The sequence below is a fragment of the Coenobita brevimanus genome, chromosome 49 (genome assembly GCF_032717465.1).
Source record: "Coenobita brevimanus isolate Jiangsu-jjx chromosome 49, ASM3271746v2, whole genome shotgun sequence".
Lineage (NCBI taxonomy): Eukaryota > Metazoa > Arthropoda > Malacostraca > Decapoda > Coenobitidae > Coenobita > Coenobita brevimanus.
This window is the reverse complement of record NC_137002.1, coordinates 5,868,519-5,896,150: the sequence shown is the minus strand read 5'-3', so window position 1 is coordinate 5,896,150 and position 27,632 is coordinate 5,868,519. Positions and strand designations below refer to the sequence as shown.

Genomic DNA, 27,632 nt, shown 5'->3' with positions numbered 1-27,632 from the left:
TGTGGTTATAATATTTATTTAAATAGTGGGCTTCAAATAAGTCAACAAACTAACAAAATCAAAAAAGACCACTCCCTCCAAATTATTTTACCATATACTTAGCTTAAAAAGTTAGTATAGAATTAAGATAAAACTACTTTACAACTCTAATGACCTATACCTAAGATAACAAACATTTTTTAAAATAAGAAATTTCAAGTCATTCTTCAAAGGCATTACTGTAGTACTTAAAATTACCATTTATACATATATACAAGTTTGCTGGTTATTCAGTTTCAAACATCAACTCATCCTCAGTTCAGTATCATATATCCACAACCAGGCATTACTATTCCCATTTATATATATATATACTCTTATTAAAAATAAATACTGAGATTTCTTATCTTCTGCTATAAATAATAAAACAGGCAATAGTCTTCACGTCAACCCAAGTCTAAAAAATTAGATCGTCATTTTAGTTGGATAACTCTTCCCCCACCCCCACATCCAGACAGTTTTCCTCAGCTCAGGTGCAACTTCAAAATGGAAGGATTAGATAGTCATTATCCTCCTAAGCAGAGTGAAAATGTCTGGTAATAACAAGAACTAAAATTGAGTACATCATCAGACTGAACAGGTTGAGCTGCACCAACTGAAAAGTTAGTTTGCTTAAATTATGCCACTCAGCTGGTCGAAGCTGCCAGTTAAAATACTTTATTTGCTGTAATGACCATGTCTGTTCTTCAATGGTGAAGGCATTCTACTTTATTACCTTTCATTAGCCCTATGGATGTCTTTTTTTTTTTTTTACAGTTCATTATTGGTATCTCCATACGATTTTATTTAACTAAAAGGAAACTTGTCAGACAAGAGGAATCAGATGTAGCCTCCACTAACAATGGCAGCGAGAATAAAATATACAAATAGGCCCCTGGGCTAAAGTGGTTGTATCATTTTACAAGGCTAAAATACCTGCTCTATTGTTGTGAAAGTTGCCAAGTAGAGAGCTTAATCATCGTAAGTTTTTGCAGCAGCACGGTTGTCTCTGTTTTTGTTGCGTGCCATTTGCCGTGCCTTGGACACTGCTGACTCTCGGTTTATTTTCTTCTGGCCACGGCGGTTGAGGCCAATGTTGCGGTCCAGTTGCAGTGGTGGTGGGCCCAAGCTGAACACGTCACGTACCTGACAACATAACCAAGTAAGCATTAACTCAAATATATAATTACTGTCATTATAAAATTCAATGCTCTTAACATCACAGTCTTAGAATGACATACAATTGAAGAAAATCCTTACTACTGGAACTCCTTCTTGACTCCCAACATGTTAACTCTTTCATAAAAAAACAATACCTAGGCACCAAGAAGTCTCATGAACCTCCTCTACTGTTATGGACCTTGGCAGAGCTATCTATAATTCACACTTTGCATCTGAGTTAATTGTGAGTTCCATATTGTTCATCATGACACTGTCCAGTCTCCGATCTCGCTATAAGGTTGCGTCTAGTGAAAACCTATGGCACAACAATTTATTATATAGTGATGTCGATATAATGGATTCAATAAGGTTAAGGTGGGTGCCCTTGACCATGAAACCTATAATGCTGCTAAGCACACTGAACGCCATCTGGTACAAAGCGTGGCTGGAGTCTATGTACCCCTTCATGGGGTTCCTGATGGTTGAGAAGGCATCATCAACCTCTCACAAGAGGCAGGATTATTTTTAACCCCTAAGCTCAAGCTGATATGTATAGCCATCACGATTCAGGGCATGGAGCGACGCTGGATGATGGGATATGCCACAAGCACCTTCCCGTCACCCTCTGAACTCACGACCAACTTCTACAATACCCATAGGGTAGGTAGGTCCCCAGGTACCCCACGGATGTGCGGCTCAGTCTGTACACAGCACTGGTAGAGTGAGGAGCCATGTGTTCTTCATCTTCATTGTCCAATTCCATACCACCGCGTGTGGGGCCAATGGCATCATCGATCCCCGCAAAAGTTCTGCCCTTAGTGCCAGGGAAAGGGCTAAGTGATAGTGCCATCAGTCATGCCTTGGACGACACCGTGTCCTCATGGACCTTCACCTCAGACAAGCACCTCAAGGGTGGAATTACCATAACCAGGCCCTTCAGGAGTGGAATTTTCCACACAGGCCCCACGTGGTGCTACTCAGCACCAAGTGTCTCCCCAGGGAAGGGCTGCATCAGGTGAGTCATCACCCCCTTACTCCCACACCTCTACTTCTTCCCCCCCACCCCCTGCCCATGGGCATGTATGCAGGTGTGCATGCACGCAGAAAAAAACGTGCTCCACATGGCAAATGGCCCACTTTACCAGGTGTGGGTATAGTGGATACCCTTGTCTGGAAGGATGGAGCAGGATTTGAGCTGTCTGTGCCTGTGTTTGACGAGGAAGGAGCAAGGGTTCAGGAGGATGAGCCTCCCCCCAGGCCCTGGACCATCACCTTTATATTCAGGGTGATTTTCACAGTCAATAATGCATTACCTGGTGGAAGAAATAAATTTCCACCAGCCTATAAGTGTGTGTTGGCTGAATGTGGCTGCCAGCGAAAGCACACACATGCACTGGATATCTGCAGAGGTGGAGAAGTTAGTTGTTTGTGTGGCTGGCCCTTACCATGTTGATGGTGCACGTACAAAAACGTGCTCCATGACTATTGGTTGGTGGATGAACTCGTGGACACACGTCTTCGGTAAATATATGGCCCGTGACAGGTCCCTGGCCATCCTAAGGTTCCTCCATTTCGGTAGAAATTATGGGCCTGCACCAAACAACAAGTTGTGGAAAATTAGACCCATCCTACCAATACTCAAGGAGTTATTTTCCAGGGTTTTTTGTCCGTTTCAGAAAGTGGTAATTGACGAGTTGCTGGTGTTATTCAGGGGCAGGATGGCATTTATTCAGTATGAGCCGTCCAAGCATCACTGCTTTGGGCTGAAATTCTTCCACCCTCTGTGACTGCAAAACTGGGTATGTGCTTGATCTGATAGTTTATTCAGCACTATATGTTGATATACCAAGTGACGATGCTCACGGTTTCTCGGCATCACATGTGAAAATGCTGATGGAAAGGTATTTCAACAAGCACCACATTCTGTACACTGATGATTACTACACTGCCCCTGCATTGACCAAGTATTTGCTTAAGCACGGTACTGGGTCCAGTGGAACTGTTCGGGCAAAACGAAAAAATTTCCCCGTAGTTCCAACAAATACTAAGAAAGGAGCCCTTCTTAACAAGAAATGTGGCAACATGTTAGCCCTTCTCTGGCATGACAAGAGATGGGTTAACATGTTGTCAACAGTACATTAGGGTGTGTTTTAGGAAACTGGAAAAACAGAATACAGGACCAACGAACCCGTGTTGAAGCCACATGCTGTCAATGATTATGCTAACAACATGCGGCTTGTTGATAAATTGGACATGCAAACTGGCAAAGTTGACTGCCTACGTAAGTCCTGCAGGTGGTACAAGGTGTTTTTACACCTTGATATCGCCATCCTGGAGAGTTTCATACTGTTCAAGGAGCTCGTCAGGAAACCTCTCTCTCTACGAAAGTTTGAGAGAAAGCTCGCATGCGAACTCCTTGAAGAATATTCAACTGCATAGGTGACAGGTGCTAGGTGGAGGACAGCAGACAGGCTAAGCTGTACCGAGTAATTCTGGCAGCAAAGGCTGGTAGAGACTGGCTGTACCACAGCAGGAAGTCAGGCCTACAGGTGGTGCCACGTCTGTAACATGACCAAACGCCATCCCCCAGCATGAAAAGAGACAGCCTACCAATGTGCAGAGTACAAGGTCCCCCTATGCCCTAAATGTTTTTGCAAGTATCACTCCGAATGTGATTACAGTACTGAGCAGGTGTGTGGGAAAGTGTAAATACTGTAGTGTACAGGAATGCATGTTTGTATATTTTTATAAATGTGAAATGATGGATATTATAAGTGATTCCTAGTAAGTGTTATGATATAAGTGTTTTACAATAAGTTCTACAAGTGCAATGTAATATGTGTTACTGTTTATTGGTGAAAAAATTATTGGAAATACCTTGAGTTAGACTACCTGTTACATGCAAGAAAACCATATGTGAACAGCCCAGAAAGAAAATTACTTCATTGGCTATAACTAAACTTTTTCACTCGATACTCAGGAAAAAAGTGCTGAAAATGTGAGCAAAAGCATATTTGTGATGTGAAGTACAAATAATGTAAGTTGTGTATAACATTTGTAAGATTTTCACGATGCCCTTGATTAGTACAAATCAGTCTGAATTATAGTACAGGTAATTACCTCAGACTCAACCATACTGTGTGAAACAGCCACAGCATTTACCTGTCAAAGTGCAATTACCTGCAACTGTGATGTCAAGTGCAATTATAAATGTCATAGTAATGGAAAATTATTATAACTGACGCAAGAAATGAGTACAGAAAAAACAGAGCTATTTTCTTTCCCACACGCCTATGGTGCATAGTTGCACTATGAAACAGATGGAAAACTCCTTGGGGAGCCACATGGGCAGGGTAATGACTCATCCTTATGACGGTGAGCATGGAAAAGTCGAGGATCAAAAGGATTTCCACACTCCAACCAAGGATGCCCGGGCAGTGTTACAATCACCATTCCGGTCAGTGCTGCCAATGCTAGCCAGCAAGTCCAAGGTCACAGCCAGTGGTGTGCGCTTGGAACCTGCCCGCTAAACATGTAAAACCACTTGTTTTCAACTTATCCATACTCATCGACGGGATCACCTGGAGACCTTGGGATACCTTCATTTGAAAGAGGAAGAGTTGATTTTTTTTTTTTTTTTTTTTTTTTTTTTTTTTAAATAGTTTGGCAGATACAGTATTAGGGTTTGAAGTAAGGGTATTTTTCCCAAAATCTTGAAAATCCTCCCCTAAGGAGTAGTGGGAGATGGCCGGAAACCCCCAGCGGATAAGGGTTAAGGTCAATGAGCAGAATGTGCAAGACATCCTCTGACAGCCCCACAAAGAAGCTATCCACAGAAAAGCACACTGAACTCAAGGAATGAAAGGCGGAGGAACGCGAGGAAGGACACCGTGTTCTAGACATTGAAACTTCGATGGAGCTCTTTGTGATAACAAACAAGGGCACTGCATTCATCCGTGACATGGACCTGAACCTGAACCTGTTAAGCAGTGATGTAACAATGCATGGCATTGAACTGAACACCTGAAGGTGTACAGGGGGCTCCTGGCAGCTAAGAAAATGGCAGCATGCAATACCACATCACCTCCTCCTCCTCCCCTGCCAGCAGCACCAAGGAAGTGCCAGTGCCATCGGTGAGTGGTATACAAATGCAACATCCTGCATCACAGGATGAAGGAAAGAAAGACAGAAGAGGGAATGTAATCACCTGCAGGCAGAAGAGAGGAAATCATAATATAAAAAAATTAGGAGCTTGCCCACACTTTTACACAATCAGTTCCTTAAAAGCTGAATGGCAAATTCCTGCTACGTACCCCGATGTTGAATGTTATGTGCGTGCTGAGTCCTTGTGCAAGGGTACGGCAGAGAGCAGCATACTGAGCTTTGAGAGACCATGTGTCCAGCATCAGCTCCTGCCTCTGGTGTTGTGGCCCCACTGACACTTGCTCACATGGCACCTCTTCCTCCTTCACCGTTCTCACCACATCACGGAAGGATGCACGCTGCTGCTTTCGTTCCTTCTTGCCACGGAACTTGTGGGAGTCTGTGGCTAGGTCTGCAATGGTGTTTAGTGCTATAAACATGGTTCTCTCTATAACCTTACCCCTCTGAATCCAGGTGAATGTCCTTTTTACTTTATTCTTGCTTATCTGACAGTTCGATTCAACTTAGGACAGGGCTCTCATACTGAAGGGGTTTATCAAGGCTACATCAAATCCCCCAGTTCAATGATCCTAAGCTGAATCAAATCGTTGAGATGGCAAGAACGAAGAGAAAAAAACATCCTCAATATCTCTCTAGAACATGACTCTATTGGAACAAGTAAGGACACTAACAAATTCAACCCCCTCCCCCCCCACACACACACACACAATTATTCAACAATCCAGACATAAGGCACCCCCCCCCCCCCCAAGAAAAGAGAACTATTTCATACGTGTGACCCACCTTGAAGTACAGAACACAGCTCCCTTTCCCGGTTCCAGTAGTAGTTAGGATCATGCAAACGTGCAGCTTCATACAGGAGAGCCACCCCCTCACCAGCCTGTATGCGCAGTTCCACATCACTACACCCCAGCAAGTCAAACATCTCACGCAGCAACCTGAATGTGGATCAGAGCTGACATAGGAGGCTGACTTTACAGGACCACAAGCTAGAATAACATTGTAACACCCAATCCCATATTGCCCCCTTTGTGGGAAGTAACCATTCTGCAGGGCCATCCTGTGTAGTGAACTGTATGATCAGACTAGGGTAGCACAACCACCTTTGAGGTATTGTGGACTGAGGCTGGGTTACCACAGTCCACTACATTAAAGGGCAGGTCATCAGCCTGCTTCACTTAGTGGCATTTGATAACTGAAAAACCTTCAGTCCCCTTGGTGATCAAACCTCCACACAGATGAGCTGATACTTCAAGGTAACAACCAATACAGAAGAGGATATTAATGTGAAGTGAAAGACAAAATCAGTAATGAAAGGCAATGATTAATGTATAAGAAAACATAAGGTGTAATGTGCTAGAGAAATAGCTGAGGAAAACAAATTAGTCTCCACACACTACATGAATACAGCACAACAGGATGATACTCACTTGTTAGCCATGGTGTAGACAGAGGTGGGTGAAATTAGGCAGAGGAGGAGACAGAAACCATTAAGAGCTGCTGTGTGCAGTGCTGTCACTGCTGGAGGATGGTTGGGTAGTTCACCATTACCCTGTCATGGCAAAACCACACTTCTTGTAACTTATTATAAACAGGTAATCCTTGCTTAATGTTATTTTGCGTAGTTTTTTTTTTTTTATCATTATTAATAATTTGCTCATGATTCATCTAGGAATTGTTCTGGTCATTTTCTTCTCTTGCTTTAGATCCCTTAACCATGAACCAAATGCAAGTCTTTACCCTTCAGTCTGAGTTCTTTCAAAGTAAATGAAGTCATTTGAGGTTTGCCAGTCCCAAATACATAACTACCACAGAAATTCCCAATTTAACAAAGTACAGCAAAAGTCCTCTTATTTGGCATCTGGTCTTACAGTATTTCCGGTCTGTTGGCAGTTTTCATAAATAGTCCCATTATGACTGTTCTCTGCTCTTCCAGCACATATGCTGAGTCGACTGGCACTTGTGACGGGGTCGCCGTCGATACCTGTGCACCCATAGTTGCCAATCTGGCACTGTTGGCATTAGATCTAGCACTTTTCATATCAATTTGGTGCCAATAAATATTAGATTTTCCTCAATATCTAAGGCATTTTAAAGACCAATTTAGTGTGAAAACCTGAGCAGTTCACCTACAGCTTGGCGCATTTGAAGATTTCTGCCTGACAACACTGGATGCGCCATCAGCCATCATGACTCGTGTGTCTGCCTTTGTGAGCGGGGCCTTTTGAAAGCTTGGAAACTTTGTCGTGCTATTTTAGTGGGGGAGGCGGTGGCTGAATCGGTAGAGAGGCGGCCTGCAGTCCTGATGGACCCAGGTTCGAATCCCGGCTGGGGCAGGGAACAGTTTAAGGATTTGAATTTCATAGAAGCAGACTCTCCTGATCTACCAGATGACCCACCGACATGTCATAAAAGTACCCCCGCTAATACCAATACACCAGTCCTGTATGAGACAGCCCTAGCATGTATTCAATATGGACGGAGGGTGTTAGCGCCGAAGTGGTGACATGTGGAGGTGTAGGAGGACTACTGGGCCTTGGGATAGGCTACTGCCCCCGAGATATAGGCCCTGAAGCCTTTGCCCAGAGTCGGACCAAAAAAAAAAAAAAAAAAAAAAAAAAAAAAAAATTTAAATACACTTAAGTTACAGTAAGTTCATGCGTACTGCATCATTAAATATAAGTTGCCCATAAAATATTTACTGCTTGTGGTTGACCAATAATACTTTGCTAGACACTGTGATTGCACATGGGAGACCAACCATTATTGCTTTTAACTTTTTGGCAGGTTTTCCTGGTCACCTGGCAATTTCTGCTCTTTTGGCACCTGCTTGGTCCCAAAGACACTGAATGAGAGGACTTTTACTGTATTTAGTAGGATGGAGAGTATCTGGAAAACTGGAAAAACAATTACCACAAAAAATGTCTGGGTACTTTACCAGTATCTGTTACAGAGTTTCACTGAAGAACTACAGTGAAATCTCATCCTAATGGTCAGATTTCCTCTTTAATTTTAAACCTTATTTTTAGCATATACACACAGATGTAATAGGCAGGATGTTCAAGAGTCATGGACAGGCTACTTACTGTCCAATTAAGGAAGGAAGGCATGATCCAAATATAGGAAAATGATTACTTGTGGGAATCTGATATGTAACTGTGAATTGCAATTACCTTAGAGAGACATGTAAAATGAATTAACTTTGTTCATCCTGTCGTGTCATGACCTAGCAACTTCCAGATGATTTAATCAGCTATTGGGACATTATGTACTGAAGAGGTAAAGACAGGCTAGTATCTAACTAATCCAAATTCTAAGTCTCCGATTAAAAATTTCTGATCTAGCAAAAATACAAATACTGTACATCATTCAACTGAAGGGTTATAGGAACACCTTAATACCAAAAAGCAACTGTGAAGTGGTATTAATGTACCTTCGGCAGAGATCCAGCAAAGACCGAATGTAGTGTGTTCATGGCGGCAGTGACATCAGCCAGGTCATGACAAGCAAGGAAGGTGGTGGTGGCGAGGGTGTAGGCACATTCCTGACGCCCGGCCAGAGGTCCAGAGGGATCTGTCAGTGCCACTGTTAGCACTGGACACAGGTTCTTGTATACCTGGGAACAAGTAAGGCAAGTCTAGCATAAATAAGGGCAATATGGATTACTGGTGGCACTATACTTCTCTCAACTTAACTTGGCCGAACTTTCCTTTTATGGCCTATTTCACACACTCAGTAACAGAAAAAGGCAATGCTACTGTTCTCTATTCTTTCCATAGCATTTTTTTATGACCAGCATCATTCTAATCTTGATCTACTGAAACAACTCTGTATTCAAGACAGAGAAAGCAATTTTAGGCCAGGTCAGAGTAAGGAGACATTTTAACAGAAGTATCAAGTACATAATATTCAACACCCAAAAGGCCTGATGAGTTAGTGCTGGACAAAGGTTCCTGTACAGTATACAGTACCTGGTGGGAATTTGGAAATATTAGCTAGGGCAAGACGTCTCAAACAGGGCAGGTTAACCCCTAAATACCGAAGCACGTCAATGTACATGTTGACCACTTTAGCCCTCTCAGCCGAAGCACGTCAATATAGTGCACCTTGTAAAAAACTGCCTGCACATTGCTCCGCCCCAACTGTGACGTATATCCCTTCAAGCCAATGAGAACTAACCCCTCCGGCCTCAGGTTGGGTGATCCGGCCACTCTGGGGGCAGGGGGAGTCACCCCCCTCTCGGCCCACCCATTGCCTGAATGTTTCGTCATCTGTCACGTAATAACCCTCTCTGAAGACCCTCCCACCCCTCTGTACGCCCCAATAGGATGTTGATAGTCAAAGTCTACCCCTCCCCCAACCACGAGGCCCAATCCATCCCCCTCCAGCCCCCCCCACCTTCCCCCCCAACCTTGTATACCCCTATCTACCCTACCCCCTCCCTCCCTTTCGGCCCCATACTACCCTCCTACCCCCAATAAACCATCATGTGATAGCGAGCACACGCAGCTTGGCTGAAAAGTTCATTTGGTAGTGAATCAGCATGATCCATTACCAAACAGATTTTTCACATGTATGAAGATACTATATAGAGAATGGAGACGGTGGGCTGTCTGCTTTCTTTGATTAATCTGCTAGCATACATAGCACAAAAATAAACATGCTGCTGATTACAAGGAGTGATTATTTCCATTTGTACATATAATTAGTAAGAATAAATGCTTCCTTTAAGAATTTGGTAATGAAAAGTTAAATTTGGTAATGAATATTGAGAAGTTTGGTACTGTGGCCAAGTTCAGATCTGGCAACCCAGTCCCTAGTTACCGCCTAACCTTCGTTCAGGGAAGACGTCCATCGTGATGGATGCTGCACGTGCTCGTTTCTTATGAATAAACTGCAATACCTCACCACTAGACCACATGGGAATTTACAGTGTTGTGCAGTGTTAAGAAATTAGAATTTAGAGTGCAAAGGATTAAGTGTGGAGTGCAAAGTGGCGGTTGAAACTGGCATTGTTCAATTAAGAATGTGCAGTGTTAAACAATTATAACTCACAGTGCAAAGAATTAAGTGTAGCACAACACTGGATTACTGTACGTGCTTCAAGAGCATTTTCACAACTACCAGAGCCTTAAAGAGTTAGAGGAGGCGGCCATAGACGTGCTGTAAGTACAATACCCTGTACACTGCTAAGCCTAAGTATTTTCCATACTCACTTCTAATTCCTCATTCTCTGGTTCCTTTGTCATTTATTTAATGCTTTATGTCCATTATTGGTGTGAACAGGGTCTTAAATAGGTGCTATGCATGTCCGGTAGGGAGTTATTTAGGTGGCTTTCAAAGTTAGGCTGGGTTAGGGTCATAAATACCAGTCCAGCAGTCAGAGGCCCACTTTCCGGACATGCCTTTGGCTCTATTACATCGGATAGTGGAGGGATTACTGTATTTTCCCCTCGGTAAAAAAAAAAAAAAAAAAAAAAAAAAAAAACAAAAAACCCTAATTGTGGCTCCACTGGCAGACAAGCCCGATCGAATTGCGGTATTTATGGGTTAAAAAATAGCCTCCCATTAACCTCAACTTTATCCAGGGAACCTGTTAGTAGCAAAAATAAAATTGAAATGTCATCATATTAACTCAATGTTTCCTAATATGATATCTACACAAGCTATCTAGTCGAGCAACTGTTCAATGTCAATAATACCTGGACCAGAGAACATTACCTATAAGTAACAAACATAGAAACTACATCACTAAGGAAGGGGCAGGAAACCCTCCTATGCTCACAATATTATGACCTTTGTATCAGCAATGCATTCACTACAAAGTCCTCATATACAGTAAGACCTCACATAATGGACTAACTGGAGCCCAAGCCATTCTGAAAACAGCGAAATTCCAATAAAAGCAACATCCGGACTTCTCCCTGCTAACGCGGATTTTTTCTGATATATCAGACATTAGTCCAGACTGCACATACAGTTTTTAAACGTTTCCACGACCACTGCAGTACTATACTGTATTACACCTTCACTACAATAATCACGCGGTAAAATGCATATAATATTACTGTACTGTACACTGAGCATGAATTTTATTTACCTTCTTGCGGTGAACATAGCTGAAGTGGTCGGGCAGTCCAGACTTCTTTTGGCTTAATTGGACTTTTCCTGATATACTGTATAGGAACTTAGTACAGTAGTTCCTCAATTCCGATAAAAGTGAATCCGGTCAAAGTCAGTTATATCGAGATTTTACTGAAGCTGCCTCGATTATATGAAATTCATGAGACTTCAAATTAATCAACTAATACGTATAAAAGAATATAATAAACAGTATACAGTACTTGTACATAATGTGGTGAATTCAGCATAGGCTGTGACAACTCCAGTGAGGATGACACAAAATGCAGAGTAGGGACCCAGTTTATTTCAACATTTTGCCAAGACTGGCATCTTCAGGCATGACATACAATGTTTACACTCAGCGACTAAAGTAGGCCTCACAGCTGTAAGATGGTGATGTCATGCTCTTGAGCAACCAAAACAAACTACTCTATTTTAGGTCTTCTGCAAGGTAAAAGGCTAAAGGTTTAGCCAGTGTATAGAATCTTCTATTCTTATTAAAATTATTCAATACAGCAATGTGGGCAGACTCAAGATATCTACGATTTGTTATATTACTCTCATGTAACACAAACTTAGCCTTATAAGATAATGGACATGGAACACTGTGGAATGAGTAAGTTTGTGTTACATGTGAGTAATATAACAAAATCTAGATGCCTTCAGTCTGCCCATATTACTGTACTGAATAATTTAAATCAGAATAGGGGATTTTATACACTGGCCAAACATTTAGCCTACCTTCTAACTAACGGAAGACCTAAAATAGGGTAGTTTGTTCTTTTTGTTCAAGAGGATGACATCACCATCTTGCAGCTGTGTGGCCTACTTGAGTCCCTGAGTGTAAACATTGTTAAGCCATTCCTGAAGAAGGCAGCCTTGGCAAAACGTTGAAATAAACTGGGTCCTTACTCTGCACTTTGCGTCATCTTCATCAGAGTACTGTACGTATCTGTACTTACGAAAATACATACCCATCATTAAAGAAACTGTGCATTTAATATCACCTTAAATATATATATATCATATATTGTACAAGAGAGCAGTACTGTAATACCCCCTGGGGGTAGGGGGGTTTTCATACCCCTGGGGGTAGAGGGGTTTTCAAGAATACTCCCCCAGTGTCCCTGCTTGTCGTAAAAGGCGACTAAAAGGGTTGGCGGAGGGTTAGTGCCCCTCCCCGGAAAACAATTAACTAAAAAAAAAAACAAGAAGCCTCGGACAAGGACTGACCAAACGATGACGACCAAGGACCGGACAAAGGACTTGGTAATGAGTACATGGAATGTAAGAGGAGCGAATGATGAGGTGAAAGAGAGAGAGATTGTCCAGGTGCTTGAGGATGCGAAAGTGGATGTATGTGGAATAACTGAAACAAAATGGAGAGGAGAAAGTGTGAGAGAATGGGAGTATGGATGGGGTATATGTGCAGGAGTAGATGAGAATGAGAGGGCAAAGGAAGGAGTGTGTATAGTTGTGAGTAAAAGATGGAAGAAGAGCATAAGACAGTATGGATCAGTTGGGTCAAGGATTGTGTGGGTAAAGTTGAAAGTTGGAATACAAATGTGGGCGATTGTGTGTGTGTATGCGCCAACGCAAGATCGTGCTAGAAGAGTGAGAGAAGAGTTCTGGACAAATGTGGAAGTGTGCATGGAAAAGTTTGGAAGGAATGAGAGAGTGTTTTTGATTGGTGATATGAATGGTAAAGTTGGTAATGTGAAGGTGGATGGAATAGTTGGTGAGTGGGGTGTGCCTGCTGAGATAGATGAGAATGGGAGTGCGTTAGTGGACATTTGTGCTGGGAGGGGGTTGGTGATAGCCAATACCCTCTTCAGGCATAAAATGATCCACAGGTATACATGATAGTGATGAGAAGGGTGGGTGGCGAACTGAATGAAAGGAAGGCAATGATTGATTATGTGTGTGTGGATGAAAGGATGCGAAGATGTGTAAAGGATGCAAGAGTGTATAGAGGTTGGGGGAGTGGACTTTCTGACCACTACTTGGTGGTGGCCAGAATTAGGATGCAAGTAAGATGGAGGAATAGAAGAAGGGAAAGACGAGAGGAAGGAGTAGTTGCAAGGAGGGTGGAAAGGTTACAAGAGGATGGGAAAAAGACAGAGTATAAGAGAGAAGTGGAGGAACGATTGGGCAAATATGAATTGGAGCAGATGGGAGACGTGGAAGGTGTGTGTAAGATATTTACAGAAGAAATATGTGCAGCATGTGATGTGGTGTGTGGAAGGAAGAGAAGACGGAGGGGGGTGCAAGGAACAGCATGGTGGACTGAAGAGGTGAAACAGGCTGTGGCACAAAAGAAGAAAGCATACAATGAATGGATGAGAAATAGGGGCGTGGAAGAAGTTGAGAGGCTGAAGAGAGAGTTATATGTGGAAAGGAAGAGAGAGGTGAAAAGATTGGTAAGAGAGAGTAAGAAGAGAGTGGATGGGGAATTTGGAAGGAATTTGAGTGTAAAGTGGAGGGACTGTAAGAAAATGTTCTGGAAAGAAGTGAAAAGAGTAAGACAAGGTGGAAGTGAAGTTAGCAGGGGAGTGAAAGATAAAAATGGTAGATTATTAGTGGAGAAGGGAGAAAAAGTGAGCAGATGGAGAGAACACTTTAAGGAATTGTTGAACATAGAGGATGGAAGTAATGCGAGTATAAGTGGCTGGGGAATGGCTGGGAGAAGGAGGGAGTTGAGAAGACAGGAAGAAATCAGTAGGATAGAAGTTGTGGAAGCAATGAAGAAAGTTAAATCGGGGAAAGCCCCAGGAATTGATGGAGTGTGTGGTGAAATGCTGAAGCATGGGGGAGAGATAGTAGTAGGATGGATGTGGAAGATGTGCAGATTGGCCTGGGAGGAAGGTAGAGTTCCGGAGGATTGGAAGTCAGGTATAATTATTCCCTTGTACAAAGGAAAAGGGGAAAAAGAAGTGTGTGGTAATCATAGGGGCATTTGTCTCCTTAGTATAATAGGAAAAGTGTATGGTAGGATACTTATAGACAGAGTTAGAGAAAGAACAGAGAAATTAGTTGGAGAAGAACAGGGAGGCTTTAGGAAGGGAAGAGGTTGTGTAGATCAGATATTCATTCTTAGATCTTTAGTGGAAAAGTTTCTAGAGAAGGGAAAGAAGTTGTATGCGGCTTTCATGGATTTGGAGAAAGCATATGACAGGGTGGATAGACAAGGATTGTGGAAAGTGTTAAGGATATATGGAGTAGATGGGAAGTTGTTGAATGCTGTGAAGAGAATGTACGATGGTGCGAAGGCTGCAGTGCGTGTGGATGGTGAACTAAGTGAATTTTTCTCTTTGAAAGTTGGTTTGAAACAGGGATGTGTCATGTCTCCATGGTTGTTCAATCTGTACATGGATGGGGTAATAAAAGAGGTACAAGGTAGGGTAGTGGATGTTGGAGTGGCCCTGGTGAGAGAGGATAGTGTTTGGAAACTCCCTGTACTGTTGTTTGCAGATGATACTGTGTTGTTGAGTGAAGACGAAGGGGAGCTGCAAGGCTTGATGGATGAGTTTGAGAGTGTGTGTAAGAAACAGAACCTAAAGGTGAATGTAGGGAAGAGTAAAGTGATGGTCTTTGAGAGAGGTGAAGTTAGTGAATGTACAGCGAGGTTGGATGGTGAGGAATTGGAAAATGTGAGTACGTTTTAAGTATTTGGGTAGTGTGATGAGTAAGGATGGAGGTTTGGAGGGTGAAGTGCTTGAAAGGGTACAGCAGGGAAGAAAGGTTGCTGGTTCCTTGAAAGCAGTGATAAGAAACAGGGAAGTGAGCATGGAAGTGAAAAAGTTACTACATGACAGTATTGTGATACCAGCTCTAACGTACGGAAGTGAAGCTTGGACATTGCTGGAAGGACACAAGTCAAGAGTGAGAGCAGTGGAAATGAGTTATTTAAGAGGAGCCTGTGGAGTCACGTGGAGAGACAGGCTGACGAATGAGGATATAAAGGAACGTTGTGGTGTGGATGTGGATGTGATAGGAAGCGTTATGAGGAATACACTGAGGTGGTTTGACCATGTGGAGAGGATGGAGGGTGAAAGACTGACGAAGAGAGTGTATATAAGTGAGGTGGAGGGGGAAAGAGGGAGGGGGAGGCCGAGGATGAGATGGAGGGATGGGGTGGAGAGGTATATGAGAGAGGGTGGTGTGAGTTGGGAGCAGGGCAGTGAAATGGCGGGGGACAGGGCGACTTGGAGGCGATTTGTTTGTGGCCACCCCAAACGGGATTGAGGCGTCTGGCAATAGATAGATAGATAGAGAATTTTGGTGTTCAGAGGAGATTCCATGCTATAATCCAGTGACAACCCACTGATGTAATCCAGGCACTCCAATCACCACCTGCCCACCAAATGCCACTCAACCTTCACCACAAAACCACTTACTGCACTGCACTTCTGTAGCTGTAATTTGTTTCAAAGTAGTACAACTCTTTTCCTCATGTTTCCACCACTTTGGTTCACTTTGGGAGGAGCCATCATGATCATTATCAGTGACAAGTACACAAGAACAAGCAGGGCGCATCCAAAAACAATGTAAATATGATGGGCGGCCTGACACTCACCCTAGTGGAAGCACTGTAAACTATTGCGGATGGCACAAAAAGTGCCTTCCAAGTTTGAAATTTCAGATGGATCTCGGATTTCTTTAGTAAACTGAATTGAGAATTAATTAACAAACCCTTAGGTTAATAGCATTTTCCAGTTAAAAGATTATCATATAATCGAGAATCTACTGTATTATTATCAGTAGTGTGGGTGAATTTATTTCTAAAATTAATATCACGCCATCTTTGGATGGGAAAGAGGGTCAAGATTACAATGAAAACATAATAAGCATGATACAGTAATATGGGTAGATTAAGTATGCTGGGTTAATTTTTTTTTTAATCCATCATTCATAGTAAGTAAACTGCAAGGTTAACATCCTCAAAGTTCTTTTGTGTTAAAATTTCCAGATTTATCAGTCTAGCAACAAACTACAAGATGCTGAAGTCTCACTGATTAACTTGTAATTTTGTGTACCCAAGTGGGGTCACCTGAAAAGTGGTGACTGGCAGCACACACTCAAGGTCACTCTGAGTTCATATTCATCAAGCATCTTACAACCTTCACTAGGATGATCCAATCCTTTTATCTTGCCAGAACTATAATTTATCCAACTAATTTAGGACATCTACTAGGCTTAACGAAACCTGTTATCTAACCCCTCCAGTTCAGAAAGTCTATTCCATGGTGAATAAAATCATCTGGACATTGCAAACATTAGGAAAAATAAGTCACCAGACTGAGTGGGTTAACCAATTTGCACGAGAAATTATCTCCATGGCAACTTACTGTATTTTTTTTTTTTTTTTTTTTTTTTTTTTTTACCAAGTCACTCTAGTTTGGATGAAAAGTGTACCAGCCACCATATACACAACCTAAGAACATTTGTGAATAATGAATCAGCTCCTCCCTGAGTACTACTTCCCATAAATCAGCAGGTTTTTGTGCTGAGCAAGTATGGAAATGAAGAATGTTACTTTTTGTGAGGATGTGTGTGAGGAAGCAAATAAAAAGCAAAGAAACAGAATTTCTGTCTCACTTGGCACATTAATGATATTCTCTCTCTCTCTCTCTAATATCCAGATCCTAGCTCACCCCATCCACAGGTGGAATAAGTTTAACCCGTGGATTGCAAACCACAGCTCAGGCTGGGAAGCGCCACATTTCGAGCCACAGCTCAGGCTGTGCTGAGTTCAAAAATTTCTCACCAAAGTTCCCACTATGGTAGGCACCTCCACCCCTATGCAAACTTATGCATGGCGCTACGCAAAGATGGAGAGAGATCTCCCCCCCCCCCACACCAGATGATACCCTGGATGTTTATCTTCAAGTTTGTAATAAACAAAAACTTTTTTTTTCCATTTCTCTGCACAACACGGGGTGAGATATAAAAAAGGTAACTGCGCAAGCCATGGGTTAAATGTGTAAAGAGTGAATATACATGAAGAGAGTTTGGCAAAAGTCAATTGACGAATGACTGAGAAGTGTTTTGCTAGCTACACTTGTAACTACCGAGATTACTATGGGTCATCACATTTCAGGCAACAACTCAGTACTCCAGTTGTGTGTGCAGCCCATAGTATGAAAACATACTAATTATTACCATACAATTTTCTTCAGTTCAAGGGTAACTCTTAACTGCAGGTCTCAGATACTGCTTTCATTAACCCTTTCACTGATGGGCATAATTCTTTAGCTAAGTCTGGTGGCAGCAAAAATAACTCAAGTTCACGCACCTAAACTTGATGGATTTTTGGCCTTTTGAAGCTAATTTCATAGTTCAGCAACAGTAAAACAATACAATGACTCTACATTCCCTTCATGGCACACTTCATGATCAGCACCATATTCTACTGTGGATCTACTGTTATAACTAGGCATTCAAGATGGTGTGATTGCATATTAGCACCTAGTTGATGTGAACTGAGTCCAGGAAAGATTACTGTCCTTATGAAGCTTATTTAACATGGCTCGGGATGAATACATTCTTTTCACAGCACTTCTTTGGACCTAGATTAAAAAAAAAAAAAAAAAACTGTTCAAAGCCGACATTAAGATTTTCCATCCTTACCACTGGCTGTAATATATATATATATATATATGAAGCAGTACAGTTACAAACACCTAGCAGTGATATTTTCCATCCTTACTACACATTGTAAGTAGGTCAAGGTTGTCAGCTGAACTTTCCCTCTCAATTTAAGATCTGTGTCACGCCAACCTTAACCTTCCCACACCTTCATTATCATGTATTCTCTCAATGTTTATTGTTTTCGGATTTTGCAGTATCTGTAAGATAATCTTCATTAAGTGTACTATACTTCCTTTTGCTACCATCATACAATCCTACCTACTTTATGAAATACTGTGAGGCAGTCACACTAACAGGCAGTGCTGAAAAAGTTTACACACTGAAAATATGCTACCTAACAAAGTACTGTACCAGTACTTATCCATAAAGCTGACTTCCTCATCCTTTTCAGCTCAGACTCATTAAGGTTAACATAACCATAGCTACTTGCTAATGCATTCAAGTTATTAGTGGATCAGTTCCTTCAGGTGGTGAAAACCAACTATAACTCCACTGTTCAGCACTAACCTCCTCAGCCTCTGCCACCTGTGAAAGCGACAGGACCAGCAGGGCAGCCAGACGTGCGGCTGCAACCTGCTCAGGTCCACGGCCCTTCCTCAGGGACCTCTCAGCCAGGTCACATAGGGTTTGGTAGTTGTCCAGCAGGAACACTGTCAGCACCCTGAAACAAAACACATTACATTTGTAAAGGCCCTGGTTATGCAAACATGTGTTACCCTTGGTCACCTGTTGGCTGGTCAATCTTTGGCAGCTACCCAGACCATGCAGCCATAAAGAAACATGAAACATTGATATCACCTCCTACACAAAGATCTAATGGTACGGTACAGTAAATAATCCATAATAAAAAGTTCTGCAACAGGAACAGCAACTCTCATATTACTCCTACTGAAGTATGAGAGTCCCAGGCATGGAAACCAAAGTAAACCCCTGGCATCATTTCACTTTCTGTAACAGAGGAGAAAACTATCAGGTCTAGAAGATTGCAACAGATGCCTATAAATAATGGTCATTACTCCAAATCAAGTGGTGGTAGGTGATGATAACCATCATCCACTTGATGTAGTATGGCCTATTTGTTCCTTCACCTTTATCTTCCATTTTCTCTGTCCTCATTTCTACTTCTTACATCCTTTCTGTCACTTGAGAAAGAGAGAGAGAGAGATTGATTCCTTCTACAGAAGCCTTATAAAAAGGGGTTTAATAGGTAGCAACAGAAAAGCTTGGAGGTCCTTTTTTCAGGCCAGCCTTTACAGTCTATGGTACCAGGCAATGGACCAGTGAATACAAAAGATATGAGTAAGCATACAAGAGCAGTCCCTTGGATTCATAGAGAAATACCAGAGGCTTAGTTACTGTAGAGCAGCAGCCATTTTATCGTTAAAGCCTAACCCACACATTCTCTACTGTACTGAACTGGTGGGAATAATATGCATTAAGGTACAGCTCAGCACTTGTGGGTGTTCCTCCAGATATGTCTTCAGCACAGCAACAGATGCAAGAGCTGACACACTTCAAACATGCAGGATGCTGTGACCAGGAATCATACTCACAAATTTGTACCATTATTAAAAACTCTTAGTAATTACCTTTACAAAACTATTTACGGTATCATAATATATACTGAATGAAACGGGAAACAATTTAAATAATCTCACACAAGCATACATTCTACACACATCCTACCATCCAGTAATCTTACAGTATTTTAATCAATCCATACACTTGTACTTCCAATTACTTAACATCCGTGAATCTCTTCATTCTGTACACTGCATTTCCCATTTCTGCTTTATACAGAACCCCAGAGCTACGGTGTCAGTCTTGAATATATGTAACTACGCTAGGTGCTGGATATACACCCTCAATATCATTACAACACAGAGTAAGACTTTATCAACAGCATGCCCAGTGAAATGCTCCACACATTCATTAACTCGCCATTGAAGTCCTTAGAATCCTGACGTCAACCCACAGGCACAACCATCCACACGTATGTACACATGTTACCTATCAATTAACCACACTGCTGTTGATCCTTTCATTCTAATAATGTACATTTGTCTAATTCTTGCTACTTCCAGATGATTTTATTCATTTGGGGGGTAATATCTTTAAATGAAATGACAGTGAAGATACCTAACCCCTCCAGTTTCAAATATGTCGAGCTAAATGAAACTGGCCGGAAATGGCAAGAATAAACATATCACTGGACCAAATGGGTTATCATCATCATCACCATAAAACAGAAGTAAACAACTCACCTCTTCTGTAGTGCAGTGGTGAGTGCAATGAGTGCATTGGTGCGTGTATGGACAGACTTCTCCAGGGCCAGGTCCATCGCTTCTTTCACCTTGTTCTCGTATGCCTCTATTTCAGACACTCCCTCATCTGGTCACAATTATAATAAATCACCACCTTGATCTCATTTTTAAAAATTCACAGCAGTCTACTGTATGCTTATTACCCATTACTAATATTAACAGACAACTGAGAAAATGGAAGATGTGCACGCTCATTAACTAGTGATGACGAGAGAGAGAGAGAGAGAGAGAGAGAATCCTAGTAACAATATTACAGTAAGTAGGCTATATGTAAAACATGTCACACACCTCAACCCACACTTACCATATAATAGTGGGTGTATCATTAGGCCAAGGATTACAGAGAATATTAGTACCGGTAACAGACACTAAGATTTATAAACAGTTCTGGCTCCATGGAAGGAACAGAGGGGTGTGGTGGTGTGATGGGGAGGAAGAGAAACACAGTGAGGTGGTACATGTGAACTGAAAGCAGGAAGTTCAAGTTACAAGGACTGTCTTAAAAGAAAATGGGAAGAGTTGCATCTATAAAAACTAAGGAAAGAAAGAGAGAGAGAGAGAATGGATGGATATAATGAGTATCAATATGAAGGAAACTGCACAGTGCTGTTGATATGAACATGTGATAGGAAAATAATATAACAAGAGGTTCCTAGGATTGGGGAAGGTGTGAACTAGATGGACAAACAGACAGCTCTTATATACCATCTGAAATCTGAGGTGGACTGTGTGCTTGCTGGTAAAGATATACAGATAAACAGATAGGTACTGTACATATGTATTGGGAAAACAAATAAACAGGTACTGTACATATGTATTGGGAAAACAAATAAACAGATAGGTACTGTACATATGTATTGGGAGAAGCATAGATAATACGAAACATTGCTCTTACCATCTGAATACTGTGCTGTGGACTCCGTGTGGTCGCTGGTAACACTCCCCACGTCATCATCATCCACACCAGGACCTGTAATACAAAAGACCTACTGATTACCATGCCGACAACAATACTAAATACAGCTCACAGACAAAATAATCATTATGCCCTCACTGCAATGCAGTCCCTCACATCATCATCATCATCATCATCATCCATACTGCCATCTGTAACACGTACTGTTTGCCTTACCATCACTACATAGCAACAATGCAAAATACCACTCAAGAACAACCTAATATGCTCTCACTATGGGTCTGGTTAGGGACATCTTCATGTGGTGGCACTGATATCGATGAACAGGCAGTGGCGCCAGTCAGTCCTTCTCTGTACATCCCCCAAGAGGAGGATGGATTGCAAGATGAGGCCAACTTCTGCCACTGTTCCATGGGTTCATGATTCGGATAAGCCTGGGGTTTGCAACTACTGTTACTACTACAGTCCACAATGTAATGCAGCCCCTTCCTGACACTATAACATCTGCTTATTCATTTCAATCAGCTACAACACAGACAACCCTTACATACAGGCCCAACAAAAAATCTCAAGGAGCACCTGACTGAAGTGACTGGTTTCCTAAGTTCACAACTTGACCTAGATTTTCACCCTTTTGCAGATTATCTTATGCAACTCAGTGGCAGGAATATACTGTACAGTATCATAACTCAATACATTCTTTCCACTGCACATCTTTATGACTGGCACCATCCTCTAGTGTTATCACTGCAACTCCACATTCAAGGTGGAGATGGCAAAAGGCACATATCATGGGATTACTTCCCCATATTTTGTAAATTGATCCTATTTTTACCAGTACTAACCCCCACTCCCTTTCCTTCATCTTTCAAGCTCTTCTCTGTCATTCAAGGTGGAGATGGCAAAAGGCACATTTCATGGCATTACTTCCCCATACTTAGTAAACATGATCCTATTTTTACCAGTATTAGCCCCCTCTCCCTTTCCTTCATCTCTCGAACTCTTCTCTGGCCTCCATCATCGTATAACAACTACTATGGCAGCTCACTTTTATTTCTTCTCAGCAATATTCCACAACCTATACCAAGGTGAACTATAATTATGGGATTTAAAAGCATATTTATCAATTTGGAAAGTTGCCCCTATGCCAAATAAACCAATGCAGTAGCAAGAATATAAAATACTTGTACATAATTTCCAAAGCTGCAGAGCCTATAACTTACAACAGCTAAAATAAAGACTTAGCAACTGATCTAAAAATGTTACACTCTCACCCAAGTATGCATCATTTCCCAAAGCTGAACTGAACTGCTATTAGCTGAAAGAGAAAATAAATAAATAACCACTGAAAAGGTTATGCACTCATCGAACAAGGCACACGTTGAATGGATGACGACGACACCATGACCCCAGGTGACCAATCAGGTACCAGTACCATCTTACACCTGTGCAGGCTGTTGGACAGCCAATTAACACATGGATTGCACACCTCATTGCCTTTGTATCCCTTTACAATCATCAGTAAACAGTGGATGGACTTTTCTCTCAATGGCCACCCCTGAAGGGGTGACCATTTGACTCTGCATTAGCTAGTTGTTTTACAGGGAGGGGCACTAACCCTCCGCCAACCCACTTGTTAATGAGTAGGGAACACGTATGAGTTGGTCACATGGTTACAACCCAGCACTGTAAATGGTTTCCTGGCTTACAGGAAACCATTAGACTTGTCACTTAATGTAAAGCCACCTGAAAAGTGTCAGGGCAGATGCAAAATACAGGATGAGAAGGGCAGACATAAAAAACGTAAAAAAGGAACGCTAAAGGTGCAGGCAGAAGTACGTAGCACCACATCAAGTGAGCTAAAGATGAAGGAAGAAGTAGGCAGCTCTTCTTCAAGTGAGCTAAGGGTGAAGAAGTACGCAGCACTACAGTACATCAAGTGATGGTTGCTACTACCTACCACATTTTACAACCACATAATATGTTTGTGAGTGCCTTTTTCTTCACTACAGCATCAATCGATAATTACATGTACTTACTACCTACACAAAAACCTGAAAACAATGAACCATATAAGTATGAAAGGCAGTGTTTACCCTGGATACTCACAGATTCTGCCCATGAACTTATTTTCATTTTCCATTTATACTTTATTATAAAATGAACTGCTTATAAAAGTGTATCAGTGGTGAGCAATGGCCATCTGTTTAAAAATTAGGCCATCCACCTGTGAGACTTAGTACCTGAGCCCCTATCTAATCTATAAAAATCCTATTGTATGTAAAATGAAAGGGAGACTGAATGACAGGAATGAGACTGAACACACTGTCACTATCATTGTCTTTTTCTATCCTCATTCTCCTCTTGCCACCTCCTCATTCTCTCTTCTTCCCCTCTCCTCCTCCTCTATCCTTCAATTCTAAATGTAGGGTTTTCTGCACAACACCTACTTCCTCAAATCTAAAATCTTTCAATTGTCTGTGTATGAGGTCAATATTTTAAACAACATCTGCTGCTACTGCAACCAGTTAAAAAAAAAAAAAAAAAAAAAAAAAAAAAAAAAAAAAAAAAAAGGACAATTCTGAAGACATTGGCAAAAGCTGACAGATGTAAAAATAAAACACACCCACGATGAATGAACAGGATACCGTACAACGCTCACCGAGGACAATAGCTGAGAATAAAGGATGCAAGATAAAAATGAAACAAAAGCCCCAAGAATACTGTAAAATTACACAGAACTTCAGTACGGTAAGTGCCAAAGTAAAAAGTGCTGCACATGAAACTTAGAATACAAGACCTCCAAAACCACAAAAACAGATTCCTCATTAACATGGATTCACGTGCCTACTGAATGCAACAAATATCACCATACATATAACAACTACTAGTCATCTAACAAGACTATAGCATGGCTAACTGATGGAAAGGTCACACTTCTACACAAACCTTTCACAATTCACTCATGGACATACTCTATACATTTTCTTCCTCACACATTTACATCTAGTTGGGGGAATCCATCTTGATCTATTTTCAGGAATCCTACCATTCAAAAGTGATGAGGTAACTGTACATTATGAAATCCCACCCAGGGGCTATGACCAGCTGGCCCCGTCCCCCTCCCCTCCCGCATCCCCACCCAGACCCATTACCCCTCGTACCACCCCATCACGGTGACTCGTGGATAACCCTAGATCAAATGGCATAAAATGCAACTTGCAATCTCGTAAAATCTTACTCTGGGAGGATGCGGCAGCAGCAGCAGCGGCGGCCGCCCTCTTGCTAGCCTTCTTGTCTCGTGGCATTCTCGCGGCACCAGCACACTAAATCACTACAATTTACACTCTTCACGAAGGCAGAGTCTTGGGATTCCTAAAACAACACCAGAATATCGTTTCAGAAGAGTGTGAGAGGGACAGCAGCTCCAAAACCATACGCATCGTGTTCAGGCGCTCGACTGGATCGTGGAGTTCACGATATGGCGGCCACCAACCTCTTACACCATGCTCATATTATCGTTGACACTAATTTCGCTATATATTACGTGAATTTCTTTGCAAATTTAGTGCAATATACATAAATTTACTAGAATATTTTTTGTGACTATATACATACACACAGCAAGCATCTATGCTTCGTTTATTGTCATTAATGCTCAAATGAGGAAAACTGAACACGCGCTATTTACGTGTGATTTCTATTTTTCTTACATTTCTTCTCAATATCTAACACTCATAAAATTATATAATGGTACATCCGTATCTTCTATGCAACATATTGCTTGCCAACATATATCAGAACCATTGTTTCCGACTGGTACCAGAGCAGTAGTTATCGTACACCGCAGAAATCGATGACCAAAAGTTCCAAGGTTGTGGACCAAGGCCAGAGCAGCCTAGGTGGTTTATATTTAATTCCGGGAAATTCAGGTCACTCAGCTTCGTGCCCAGTTAAGCGAACGACCCCGGAAGCAATATTATCGAGATGGAGATGTAGTAACTCAGCCCTAACAGAAGAATATTTAAATTTAATGGGTGGATTCAAACAACGCGGGCTTTTTGAATGACGCACATGGCACCATATTGCGTCATCACCAGTCATGAGCAGCCTGTTAATTTCTCATGATTTTATACTGTTTAACTTCACTATTATTTACTCAAAGTAGCAAACTGGTTTAATTATGAAAGAAGATTAGAGAATGGTATGGACGATAAAGAAAATTAATGAGTAGGTGACCTGTGCTTTGTTACCGCATATATGGTGACGAAGAATATGACAAAGCGACACACGGAACAAAGAAATTGGCATATTTTAACCTATTCAGTCAGAGAACCTATTAATATTTCATTTTATGTAACTACCTGGTAATTTATTCAGCACAGGAGTGGCTTTTCGAGCACGAGAGGTTAGATACAGCCTTCATTATCTTTCAATACAAGAGGTCATTCCCAAGTTGCATAAATTCAAGGAGCAACAAGAATAAACTTAATTTTGAACTGCATGAAAATTAACAGATTGTTTCTCTTTAGACGTGACACGTTACGAAACGGGGTACGCGTGAGTGAAAGGTGACTTTGGGGAGTCATAGCAAAAACAAGAACCTCAGCAACGTCAGGCAGTATCTGACTAATAAACTATACCGGAGGAGAGGATGATATGTCTTTAAATTGTCTTTTCTCCTTCCCTTTTGGTTACTGCAAGGGCGAATCTAGCAATTATAAAAAGAAGCGTGGTAATGACAATCATGCATTAAAAAAATGAATTAACACCTTTAATTTGTACCATAAAGTAAGGCTCTATCAAAATGGTCAAACTTTACCATTAGGATTTAACAAACGGGAATAATGCTATGTGAAAAGTAGGGGGGGAATCCAAAAAGCCTCCCCCCCCCACACACACACACAATATTCTGGATCCGCCACTGTTGCCTACTCGTGTCCGCCGCGTGGGAATCTCCTGCGATCACGTGCTATGACACATGATGCTAAAATCTCGCTTACGTCACCCACATCAGCTGCAGACACGAATGCTGATAGTCTACCGCAGCTCACCACTTTCGTTATCGTCAAATTCGTTATGTATCACACGAATGCCGAATATATTGAGGGTTTCACACTGTGCGTCGGTTTGGTTTTTTATATGCTTACGCCATTACATAAACAAGCACTGTAATCTACATAGTGAGTCACAACATCTGTCTGCTTGTATGTTTTTATTTGCACACTATGCACATCCACAGTTTTCAAGGTACAGTCTCTCCAAACAGTATCCGAACGTTGCAAACAACACGCATTTTGAAATATAAAACCATGGAATATGAAAACAGCTTTCCTTATGTGTACACCATAATGGCTGCTGCATTGGACATCAGTATTCCATCACTCATTCCGAGATGAATACTTTCAACTCCAAATTCATCGTGCCCCCCCCCCCTTTTTTTTTTTTTTTTTTTTGAGGGGGGGATGGAAGATACTGTCAAATATCCGGATGAAGGTCACGGACACATTATGGATAACGCATGGGGTTAAGGGAGCTAACCCCCGCCCCCTCCCCGCGCCAAAATATGTCAGGTTTTTAAGACTATGAACTATGAATATTGCTGGTATTAAGCCACAAATGCAATGGTTTTCTCAGGATCAGTTTAACCTGGTCTATTCCAGAGTTAGAGTATGAACAACTTACAATCGAAAAAAAAAAAAAAAAGTCAGCAAGTCACTTTCTCAAAAACGATCTGTGATTCCACCTTAGAGAAGAGCGATGTGGAACAGGTGTTTTTTTTTTCTTTCTTTTTTTCAGTTTAAAGCAATGAAGAAAAAGAAAAATGTAAGGGCCAAGACAAATCCTACTGGGCATGCTGTGAAATGTGTCTACGATAGTCTCTTAGTTACGAGGCTGCATCACAAAAGCTGGACGATGGCTATTCATTTGTAAATTAGGTGTCATGTACGTTGTGTCACTGCAGTCATAGTGGCAATTCAAAATATGTATGTCATTTAACTGGTTCCTATGACTCCCTCAGCTAAATGAAATGGCTGGGCGTTAGAATACCGGACTAGAGTTTTCATGTTCAGTATTCTCGCCGGTTAAGGAAGTTCCCTAACACTTTTTCTTAAGCATTTATTTCCCTTATTGCAACTTGGTATCCTCTTCTGTTACATAAATCTTTCGAATATCGCCATATTCTGTATGAATCACGTACAAAAGGATATCAACCACCCGCATCCACAAATTAATCGCTAAGGAAGAGGTGTTAGAGAGCTTCTTTATCCGAC

At 41.6% G+C, this 27,632-nt stretch overlaps 1 protein-coding gene across 1 annotated transcript; it reads right to left on the bottom strand.

The window, feature by feature from the left end:
- On the bottom strand, nucleotides 1–24,822 carry Ifrd1 (Interferon-related developmental regulator 1). Its single transcript, XM_080272032.1, has 9 exons — nucleotides 24,599–24,822; nucleotides 21,337–21,411; nucleotides 20,382–20,508; nucleotides 18,625–18,778; nucleotides 8,777–8,959; nucleotides 6,774–6,895; nucleotides 6,127–6,281; nucleotides 5,493–5,734; nucleotides 1–1,164 (listed from the first exon to the last, which is right to left on the bottom strand). Exons 1-9 carry the CDS (start codon nucleotides 24,663–24,665, stop codon nucleotides 991–993), a joined length of 1,299 nt encoding a protein of 432 aa, XP_080128158.1. The 5' UTR covers nucleotides 24,666–24,822; the 3' UTR covers nucleotides 1–990.
- Between the last annotated feature and the right edge of the window lie 2,810 nt (nucleotides 24,823–27,632).